General features: G+C 40.3%; 2 protein-coding genes across 2 annotated transcripts; both read right to left on the bottom strand.

Moving 5' to 3' along the window:
- Window positions 1–2,304: 2,304 nt before the first annotated feature.
- Window positions 2,305–3,984, bottom strand: LOC115823251 (dnaJ homolog subfamily C member 9-like). The gene is made up of 5 exons (XM_030787289.1): window positions 3,811–3,984; window positions 3,581–3,721; window positions 3,162–3,416; window positions 2,786–2,869; window positions 2,305–2,415 (listed from the first exon to the last, which is right to left on the bottom strand). The coding sequence occupies exons 1-5, from the start codon at window positions 3,982–3,984 to the stop codon at window positions 2,305–2,307; spliced, it is 765 nt and encodes a 254-aa protein (XP_030643149.1).
- A 1,509-nt stretch (window positions 3,985–5,493) lies between these two features.
- Window positions 5,494–10,628, bottom strand: ndnfl (neuron-derived neurotrophic factor, like). Its single transcript, XM_030787177.1, has 3 exons — window positions 10,459–10,628; window positions 8,676–8,803; window positions 5,494–7,204 (listed from the first exon to the last, which is right to left on the bottom strand). The coding sequence occupies exons 1-3, from the start codon at window positions 10,626–10,628 to the stop codon at window positions 5,769–5,771; spliced, it is 1,734 nt and encodes a 577-aa protein (XP_030643037.1). The 3' UTR covers window positions 5,494–5,768.
- Between the last annotated feature and the right edge of the window lie 1,102 nt (window positions 10,629–11,730).

Below are 11,730 nucleotides of genomic sequence, written 5' to 3'. Positions count from 1 at the left end.
TCCCTCAAAGACACACGCCCTCCTCTGTCCATGAGCCAGGCCTACACTCCCCTCTCTCAGTGACTACAGACTCTTTAAAGTGCATCAGGACTTATTTGACACGCTATCTGGGCTTTTTATTTATTTATTATTATTGCTCGTGTTGTTTATATTTGTTTGTTGTTTTTTCTAGAGCCCTATTTTTGTATGTTGGACTTTAACAGCTTCATAAAGCTGCCAAAGACAGTCAGCTGTCAATCACTCTCAACTCTTGACGTACTGTATGTGTGGATGAAATGGTTACACAGAGCCACATGGACCGAAACCGTTGGCATGCAGTAAAAACCTTCATAGTTGTAGAAAGAGTGACTGATCAGGCTACAGGTTTTGCCCAAACTACAAACATCTCTGTAAACTAAAGAACTTAGTTAACTGAGTCTAAGATTTCCACCAACCCCATGTATGGCCATTTTGACCTAGATAAAACTCTATGCAGAGTTTCACAGTTAAAAGGTGAAAAAACAAGTCTTTCAATCCAGGGTACTGTCTCAGTGTGTTCCCTTGAATTCAGAAACATGGTGATCTTTTTTCAGGTAACAACAATAAGCACAACATTCCCCCTTGCATATACAATATGAGACCAAAAGCACACTCTGTACATTTGGCCTCTTCTGTGTGAGGTTTGTAGAAAAGAAAGGGGGAGGGGGTGTTAAATGAGTTTGAACAAAGCCTTTTGTGATTGGGCTTTACTCCTGTAAGCCATATGATGATGCCAGAGAATGGAGTGTATGCATTAGTAATGTAGGAGATCCTTCCCAGGGTTAGCATCTCAGGATAGTTCAGTCAGCCATCACTACACCCAGAAAAAAACAAAAACAGAAGAGCTCAAAAGAAAAGACTGATTTAAGTCAATGGCTCTACTGTGACAAGAACTTCAGGGGTTATGCAAAAACTTCACATTATAACACTGTTCTTTGAGCCTTGTTTTCAAGGCTGTTACAGCAGTGTTACAAAAGGTGCCACAAACAGTCATAATGGCTTATGTCAATATAAAAAAAAAATATACACTTTCTAAAACACCACGATCTAACGTCATGATGCATAAACTTAGATGCTAACACATCATTGTCATTTTTTTTTCTGGAGATTCATTTTGAGCAACATGAATTTTATGCATTTTATCATACAGGGACTTAAGCTGTTACACCTTCTTGTGAAGCTGATCATGATAACTTTTCTAACAGCCAGGTCCCAGCCTTGTCTTAGTGTGGGTAGCATCGGATAAGATCAGAGTAGTCAGAGCCATAACTCTGCAGCCATAATGGACACATACCAGTCAAACTCTCAATGGGGCTCTTAAATTAGGATTGCCAAATTAGCCTGATAACTCTACTGTAAGTAGATAGTTTGAGTTTTAGTCTTTTAAGTCATTTTTATGTAAGTTTAGTTTAGATCAATCTTTATAAGACATGACATTTCAAAGGGTTATCTGGCTAACTCAGTAATCCTTCTTCAGGAAATAGCTCTCCCAATGTTCTCTCTGTAGCCTCTATTTTTCTGCTGTTCCCCTTTTTGTGCAATATACTGAAGCCAGACAAGTCTAACTGTAGCTCAGAATGCATTACTGCAATACACACAATGAGGGGCTTGTTCATGGTGATCAAACTATGTGATCTGCACTGTATGTTATATAACTTAAGAAAACTGTATGTGTGTTTCCATGTGAGAGAACCTATACTGAAAGACCAACATGGACTTGCCCATAAGTTCTGTATTGTAAGCGCACAGATAGGAAAATGGAGGCGAAGAGAGAACTACATAATTTATATCTTGTATATATTTTTTCCAGAGTATTCATATAAGCATAAGCCAGAGCAATGTTCCAGGGCTCTGTCTCCACCTCTTTTATGTGACTAATTATCGTTTCTCCAATTCATGGAGAAGACAAGGTTTTAAACTTGTAGCACTGTTGTATAAATGGATGATCCACTGGATGTTTACTTGTTGTGTATTTTATATTAAAATAATAAAGAAATAATTACACAATTATGCATTGAGGTTAACTTCAATTTAATAAATATGTTCAGCTTATTGTACAGCATATAGCAGAGTGGATTCAAAACAGTTTTTTAGTTGGTAGAAAACATTTTAAAAAGGTAAATGAGAAATCAACATAAAACATGCTACATAAAGACTTGTAATGTTTTTGTTTTGATAAGGCTAGTCCGAAGTGGTTCATCACATCAGGAGAGGAACTGAGATAGTCACACTGACAAGACTCAGATGTCAAAATGAAAGACCAGTGCAATGCTGTGTTAGCTGATGTCACTTTTTTCCTTTCTTTCCTCCGCTGGCCCTCCCTCCTTTTTTGCAATATTTGGCTTCTAGGTCAGACAAGAAGGAATTGAATCCCTGCTCTCTGGACTTCTGGCGTTTCTGAGGGAGAGGGAATGCCAAAAAGAAAGACAAAGAGGTCAAAGTAAAGTAACATAAGCAACTGCAGCCTTTCAGTGCCCATGTAAAGTACAGCAAGCAAGTCATTTTTTTTTTATTTTATTTTTTTTTACCCCAAATAAGATCCCTCATTTGTTACCTCCAAAACAGTAGTCATTAATCACTGCTCATTAAACAGACTATGAAGCAGCAGACATTTCATATTCCTTAGGATCTCACTTCAAACCCTTCAAAGCTATCCTTCTCAAACTAATCAAAGGCTTGAGAAGCAGTTTAATCTGGGGTCCTATGGTAAAACAGAACAGGTATGTAGCATGTCTGACTGCTCTGATGTGTGATGTGTGTATGAGACCTGGAGCAGCATGGCCAGGCTGTCCTCAGCGTGGAGTCCCATCTCTTTCTGCAACTCCTCTGCTTCGTTCCTCTCCTTATCAGCCTGCAGGACATACAACAGCGCACTCTGTCTAAACACACACCTCTCACATTTAAATCACCGGTAATCCAAGTCATTAGTTGATTTAAGTGAGTGTGTGTGTCTGTATGGGATATTTCCTGTGTTAACTGTATGTAAAGTAGGAACTTCATGCCTGTATTCTTTTCGTGGGGGCATATGAACGCATGGTAGACTTTGAGCTATACAACGTCTATGTTGTATCTGTATACCATGTCCAGGCTCTATCTGTAATGGCACTATATGATCATGTGTTCATGAACTGTGAATGTTATACCCTCTGTTTGCGGGCTTTTTTCTTCTTCTCACTCTCCTGTGTGAAGGCAGGGTAGGCTGTGAGCTCTGCCGCGTCTATGGCATTCTGTATGATGGACTGGATTCTGGGCTCATCCTCCTGACTACAACACAACGCTGCAGCCATGATGGCATCCATGTCACCATAGTGATGTTCATACAGACGTATCAAGTCCTGTCTCTCCTCCTCACTTCCCTTATACTTCTCCTCAAAGACCTTGATGTCCTGCACCGTGATCTGAGAGAGAGAGAGGGACGACGACGACAGTAGTTCAAAGTGATAGTCAAAGGGGATATAATAGCAACTACTATTTCAAAACTCTCAATTCATGATACCTGCATATTGGTCAAGGTAATTCTTTGTTTGTTTTTTTGTTGTTGTTGTTTTTTTTTTATCAATACCTTAGGGAACAGCAGTCTCCAGTACTCCTCCCAATTACGGTCCTGATCCAACGGGTCGTTTTCCTCATCGATAACGCCTTGCTCATCATAAATGGCGCGTTGCTCTTTATCACTTAATACAGAGTACACCTTTCCCAAAATCTGTCAGTAAAAGCCACAGTCTCGCAAATAACTGCTCGGTTTCATCAAATCGACCTTTCTATTCCATCGAACCCTTAATAAAATGTTACCTGGAATTTCTCAGTGGCTTTTGAGTCATCGAGCGCCCTGTCCGGATGAACCTGCAGCGACACTTTATAATAACTACGACGGATCTCAGCATCACTTGCGCTCTTTGTCACTCCGAGCACGGCGTAGAGGTCTGATGTCTTAAACAGTTCTTTACAGTGTTCAATCAGTCCCATGGCGCACCGTTTCTAAATACAGTAAAACATGAAGCGTCAGGCGATTACCCGGCATTCACAACAGTGTTCTGGATATTTTTAGTTTTTTTTTCCTCTAGTTTTTACCACCAACCCAAATGTAATAACAAATATATTAATAATATTAATATTATTAAAGATGTGTGCATATGGATATGTATGGTTTACATATCATGTGGTTACCTTTACGGCTGAATTCTCCGTGGAACGTTGTTTACAACCTGAAACTCTTTACGCCACAGCACTGCGAATAATGAATTTAGCGCGCTACCCAGGACCCGCCAGTTTCGTGCTTTCGTCAATGTGCTTGCGTGCTTCCGCGTCGGATCCAAACCATAGAGGTGTACATAGTAGATTGTGTGCTCCACTTTAGTAAAATGAGAGTTATTACAAAGTTGTCAACTGTTTTCCCGTAGCTGGTGAAAAACACTTTTGTCAACAAATGTTTGTAAATCCATAAATTTTGTAACGACTGTTTCTTAGGGCACAAAAGATTTTTGACATACCCGCATGTTCGCTCACTCTTTATTTTTTTCAACTCTAGTTTCTCTGGAAGAAAAACAAAGTAACGTGGGGCATCCACCAAATTTAGACGAGTGTAATCCGTAATTAATTCACTCTAGCGGTGTTAAATTTGAATGACCTGAAGCTGCATATTTATATAATGATTTGAGTTAGATTAGCTAAGTGTAGCCTCACTTTCTTATAAATTGAAGTGTCCCAAATCAGTGTAGAACTGTACTGACAGCACACCTAATCAACTAATCCAGGAACTAATCCAGCATTAACACATTCAGTTTATCAGTTTATCTACTTATCAGCTTTTGTTAACTGGAATGTCATTGGCAAATGTAAAAATTTGCTGCCCAATTGGTCTCCAGGGTTAACATTAAGAAATACTGTTCTACTGAATCGCATATATAAACAAAACGGCAGATCATATTATGCAGGTCAGTGAACTATTCTACATAATAAGATATTTCACAGTGCGTGTGCAAAACTCCCTGGGCATTGTGATAGTTGGGGCGCTATTGCACAGTGCGTTTGGAATGTTTTGTAAACATTTCAGTGCTGTCTTATCCCCAAATTCTGTCAGAGGTATTCAAGATTGTCGCAGACTTTTCATATAACTGCTCGGTAGCAGTGTGTGTTTATTGGTGTCTAAATGCGTAACACAAAATTCACATCAAAGACAATGACGCTAACTCATATTCCCTGCTGCATGCATAAGCAGAACGAAGCTGACACATACACTGACGAAGTGCAGATCTGATTCCCTGTGTCTGTCTCTTTGTCTCTTAAGTTGCAGTTTGTAAGATCTGCAGCAATTGATAACCATTTCCTGCCTCAGCTGGTGCTCTAAGCCTATGGGCCAATTCTCTTGCATATTTGGCACAATCCTTTTGTAATGAGAGATATCAGAAATGTTTGTTTCTTTTCACAGACACCGATTTTGAGTATTACAAACAACTTGCTCACATTTTTTTTTCAGTCAGTATGAACTGTAGTAGGATAGCAACCATGGAAATGCATTTTGCTGGTGCCAGGTCACTCTCCCACTTCCTTGCATCTGTGGATTTGTGTAAATGTGTGTTTCCATGTGTGTATAGGTGTATAAATGGTCAAATGTGACCATTACTTCATGGCATCACCATCCTCCTTTAAGAAAAAATAATGGCTTTCTCACAGTTATATCTCTGTGTCATCTCACTATGCTGAGTCCTTGGCTGCTTTAATTGGGATGTTTTTGAGATACCTTAGAGCCCTCAACACTCCCTTCTGGTTCGCACTGTCTTGCTGTAATATTTTATCGGGAGTCCCCAGCGTCTCACAAGATAAACATCAAACATGTACACAACTCCAGGTTCTAGTCCTCCAATCACAGCTGTAGTGACCGCCCTTCGAGGGTTGAGCTCCTGGAAGTATTTGCATAGGACTCTTTCTGAGCTGGGCCGTGTTTCTGGGCTCAAGCACTGATCCATATCACCTTTAGAGCCAGTCTTCTTTCCATTGTTTGGGAGCTTTCGCTGGTACACACAGTAGAGGCTTCTTTCCTCTGTGCCCATCCAAGCCAAGGTGACAGAATTGCAGGTGCGAAGCTTGTTGAAAGACTTCATCTGCAGAGTGGCAGGAAAGACAGGTGCTGCCCTACGATGGTAGGCTGATGAGGCTTGCATTTTCAGTGAGACTTTGGAGGTCCTGGAGCCTTTGTTTGATCTAACACTTGGAGTCTCGACAATCTGGAGTTGGATGAGATACACTGGACCACCCTGGAGCCATATTTGAGCCACTCGTTCTCCAACTTCTTGGGACATGAGGACCTTTCCTTTAGTGGATACTGTGACTTTGACCTTATGAGTACTATCACAGCTCTGGAGGGTAAGCAGGCCATTTTGCTGCCTCCCTCGGGGCCGAAAGCTGAAGATTTGCTCCCCTTGCTGCCTGGAGCTCCTGGGATCCTGGAGAGTGACCCACTGAACTTGGCCTTCCCTCAGCACGGTGACTGCAGGCTGGGCCTCTTCGTGTGTACGGCTGAAGGTACCAGTGTAGGCTGCACTTGTCCCATTCTTTCTGTCAATCACAAACACATCAAAGTAATATTGTGTGTCTGGGAGTAGGTCAGACACTGTACATACGTTCTCTGTTCCTTTGCAGATGCAGTCAGGCTCCTCATAGTTGTGTGTCAGGGGACGATCCTCTAGAGTGTCCCACTGTTGCCACCACCAGTCTTTGAGAACTGGCCACACAGAATCTTTGATCTGCTTGTCTTTCGTCTCTCGTCCATATTCTTTTTCCCCTTCATTTCTGATTTCCTCCTGAGCAGCACAAAGACTTCGGTAGTTGTGCTTGCGGTTCACTAAGACACAATACTCATGATTTTGTTTGTCAGTTGGCCCTAGCAGGGGGACAGAGGAGCTCGCTGCCCAACTTAAAGTGACGCTGGTCATGCCCACTCCAAGGGTGTGCACCCGAGGATCGGCTGGCAGCTGTGGAAAAACCCCTGATGGTTCAGGCCCCTCATGGAGGTACACAGATACCTTAGTGTCTTGCTCCCGTGACTTCAGTCGGAGGATGTAGATAGATGCAGGGGCATATGCAGGACCTGTGTACACATCTAAAGCATTGCCTGTAAAAGTATAAATCTTGGCCTCTCTCCCAGAGTTCCTCCACCAAACCTCAGGCAAACTCTTCTTGGCACTCCCTGTAAACAGAGGTAATAAGGTAAGACAAGGGCTGTTTGAAGCACTCTTGGCGCTTCTGCTCATTAAACAACCTCTAGAATCAAAAGATCTCCCAAATATTTGGAAGGCTCTGACATAAGCCTATATTTTTCATCTCAAGTGTCATTGCTTTTTGTCAGCACACTCTAAGAGTAAATGTTTCATAATCAAAATGAATAATTTAAAGCCTAAGAAAGGAACCTTTGAGTTCACACTCTGAATGTTTAATATGTCACTTTATGACTTCATAATGCTGTTTTCCCCTTCCCCTGCAGAATATCCATTTATTTATGGATACAGATGATGCTGATGATTATGAAAAGAATCGGGAAATGTCTTGCATGTGGTGTCTCTCCATATCTCTCTTGTCTCTTTCCCCCTCACTCTATCCCTTTATCTCTCAACTATCAAATGTTTTCTCTCAGCCATGTACCATGTTTAACGAGTCATCCAAAGCTTTGGTTCAGGGACATAGCATTAGGGAATGAGGGCTTTGGATGAGGTCATACAATACAGATAATAAAGCCTTCAAAGACTTCTCTCATGTAAGATTTCAAAATACTTATCAGTAAGAAATGTCACATCATCACCTATGGAACCAAAAAAAAAAAAAAAGAGAGAGAAAAAAACCACACAAAACTCAAAGTCTTGATGTTCAATGCATCAGACATTCTGTTTCAAAACAGAATTTATGTCTCGCAGCACTCAATGCAAAGTTGAGAGGATGATGACAGACTCTTAAAGAAGGCAGTGAGAATGAGGGTGAGTTTGGGAGGGGCAGATCACTTTTGCTTTTGGTAATACTACACCATACAGACCCTCCAGAGACACAGAGTAATGGAGAACTAAGATGATCAGAGCATCTGCTCACAGACTGAATAAACAACACAGAGGAACCACTCCAATGGCATCATAATACAAATTTACGGATAAGTATGATTCTGAAATACTTTGATAATCATGGCAGATTCCGCCAGTTTCACTTGAGTGTCCTTCTGTCTGTGTTTGTTTTTGTGTTTAAACTGCTCTGTTATCTGCTTACAGAGAAGAATTAAGCCTAGGCTAAATAGAGCATGTCAGCTCATTGTGTAGTTTAGTCTCAGACTGGCATTTATACTTGTCTCTGAACTCAGTTTTATTTATTTCAGGTTTATTTCATGTATATTGTCTGACTGTTTACATGCGTCTGTTTACATATTCCTTATTCTAATATGAATTTGATGACAACAGTAATGGATGTAGTGGGGGAGGGTCTCTTTGACAAGGCAAAACTAGCGATAGCTTGAACGCACATCGAGAGTACTTCACACCAAAAGCAGGCTATTCCTAAGTCAAGTATTAAATACATCATTAATTACATACCCACGTGTATTTTTGAATTATGGGGCCCTACTCTTGATAGCCTGAGTCTTGAACCTCTGAGCTTCTAAATGCATGTGTACCCATACATACACTTACAGTGAGGGTTCTTCGGTTTGTCCTTGAGCATTCGGGCTGTGAGCGTCCACTCAATAGGCACTGCACAGGGGCTTACAGTCACAGACATAGACGTGGTTCTCTTTCTCAATGTGAAGTACAGCCTGTAGGAAGACAACAGCTTCATGTAAATATACATATCTCCATTTATTTGATTGATTTACACATATGAACTTCTCATTTCTGGATTTAAAATCTGTCAGTGAATTGGTTTTAACATTAATTCCTCAGATTCTTCAGTTGGATCGATTAAACTGTTACCTTTCAGATTAATTTGTTTGAATTTGTTTGAATGCATCGATCAATTTTGTCCTATTGCTATTTAAAGTTTATTTCCTTGTGGTCTAATAAAGGTAATGAGATGGAACGAGGTCAATTGTCTTCTCTCTGATAAAGCTTCATTGATTTCTACTCTACTGATATGTATCTCTAAACATCTGGTCGTTATCAGTTTTCGATAAAGGACAGCAGTAGCTTAGTAGCTTGCAATGTTTGTACAGATAAAATATTTTGGCAATGGCCCCATATACTCTCATCCTCTCTAAACATAAAAATGGTTCACAACATGCTGAATAATCACAGCAGCCAAATACTGGCTACCCTCCTGTTGGGAACTTTGTTAACACCAATGTTTTGGCTAACACTCGCTTTTTTTTTTTTTTGACCTTGAAGTCCCATTACTGAGGGAGATTTGGATCACGCTAAGAAAATGACTCGGTTAATCTTTTTTCCTGTTTTATGTGTAAATTAGCTAACACCAAATCATATTAGCAATTTTACACGTTTTGATGCCACTTTGCTTGCTAATCTGCATTGCGTTTGCATTTTTTCAATATGTGGTTTCATAAAGTTGATTGAATCCTGTATCAGTAATCTGTCTGATAGTTTTGACCTTGACCTTGTCATCCAGATATTGGATGAAGCTTTGGTTTTAAAGACTTTGCTAACATTTAAAAGTTTGCTGAGTCTAAATCTTGCACACAGCCCAAATTCTTTCCTCAGATCCTTTGAGCTTCTTTTCTAAATTTGTGCACACACAGCATTGTCATTGTCAAGGACATCATGATGAAATGGGGTTTAGTTGAGTAATTAAGCTGAATAGGCAATAGGGTCTATTTTTGCCTGTCTTGGAGGAGCAGATTGGGTGAGTATACGATAGCATGGTCACACAAACAGTACACACACAGATTAAATTTTGTGCCATGCGTATGAATGTATGTATATTGTTTGTGAATCTCTCTCTCCCGCCCCTCTCATTCTCATACACACGAACACACGCACACACACGTGCGTGCTTTAGGGGGGCCATCATAGTATAGGCTCTATCACAATAAAGCTCTTTCCAGTGCTCATATGACCAAGGCCTGTCCTCCCTCATACCTCTCACTGCTGGAGATCAGCTCCCCCCCTACATGGGTGAGTGCACCCAGCTGGACAAGTGCTATTTTTTCCATGTTGTTTATTGAACAAAAACATTTAAAAAATACTATAATGCTGAAGCATGTAATATAGAGGGCATGCGCTACACATTTTATTTATTTATTGAATATTTGCATGATAAAGTCATGACAAGTCGCTCCTGCAAGATCTTAAATATTGCTTTAGCCTGTTAAGTCTTTTTAATTGTTTTCACAGTTGTAAGTCTAAAATATACTGGAAACAATTGTGTGTTCAGTCCATTTTGCTCAATTTGTCAAGTGATAAAATTCAGAGGAAGAAAAAGACCCTGTCATTATGACTTGAAATGGTGTTGCTGTACCTGCGGGTGCGTCCTTTTGGCAGATTCACAGTAGTGACCTTGTCCTCTTGAAGCCAGTTTGTGGGTCGCAGTGGCACCTCATTTTCAGGGGCCAGTGCAGAAAGAGTCAGAGACCCCCAGGGGCCCAGGAGAAGGGCTGCAGTTAGTGAAAGATACCAGGAGATGGTCATGTTTTATACCTTAGTACCCACCACCGTCTGCTTCCTGTGAACAGAATAGAGGAGATAATGTTACTGAAGGCTTGAATTCTTCATTTGAATGTTTTAACCTATTTCTTGCTTTGAGAGGTTCAAAACTGTGGAAGAAATACTGCTCCAAAGACATGAGATTCATATAATAGGTTAATTTTTTGTTTCAGGTTTCTCAGTATTACAAAAACACCATAAGGATATATTTGTACAACTTTAACATTAAATAATCTTATGTTGGGGGGAAAAAAAAACACTGATTGGAAATATGTGATTCACGTGATCTTGGCCCCGTAATGAGAAATAGAGTGTCAAGCATCACATTTTAAATTCCCATTGTATGTCTCTCAGGCCTGCCCAGTTCATAGGACGCTGCAAAACTTTTAACATGCAGTCTTCTGTAGTGATATCAGCACCAAACATTTTGAGAGAGAGGAAGAAACTCATAATTAATCTTCAAGTAAAGATGAGACAGATGAGACATTCTTTAGCTAAAATGAGGCTGAATTGACAAACCAAGACAGATGTGCTTGCTCGTTTATTTCTCTGTTGCTGAGGTGCTGACAAACGTGTTTATGTATGTCTACCTGCTGAGCACAAAGGTTCATCATTAAAGCTGACAGGAAAATAGGAGGAGGGCTATCAGTCAATCAAGCCAATATAACTCTCCATCTGTTCTGAATATGCAGAGAGAGAAAGAAAGAGAGAGAGCGCTCCGTGGCTGATGATTCAGTGATGGGAAGAAACATTTGCTTTTATTCAGAGAGAATTATTCATATGAGCACAGAAATTTATCATGCAACATCACTTTGAGATCTTTCATTTCGCTTGACATTCAGTGAGAAAAATCACTCAAAAAATAAGCCTGGAGCCAGTGCCTGTGATGATGGAGAAATGCATTGCTTTGAATGTACCTGTCTTTGGCCTACATTGTCGTTCAGTTCAAATGAATGTTTTCCTGAGATGTAATATCCTTTTTTTCTGTTACGTGGTTATTTAGCCAAAGAAACTCTTGTTTTAGATAGAAAATTGGCCTGTTTGTTAAAAATGAATGTGTGAAAAATGTGGAAACACAGATGTAACC

This window comes from Chanos chanos, chromosome 10 (genome assembly GCF_902362185.1).
Source record: "Chanos chanos chromosome 10, fChaCha1.1, whole genome shotgun sequence".
Taxonomy (NCBI): domain Eukaryota; kingdom Metazoa; phylum Chordata; class Actinopteri; order Gonorynchiformes; family Chanidae; genus Chanos; species Chanos chanos.
This window is presented reverse-complemented; position numbering and strand designations above follow the sequence as displayed.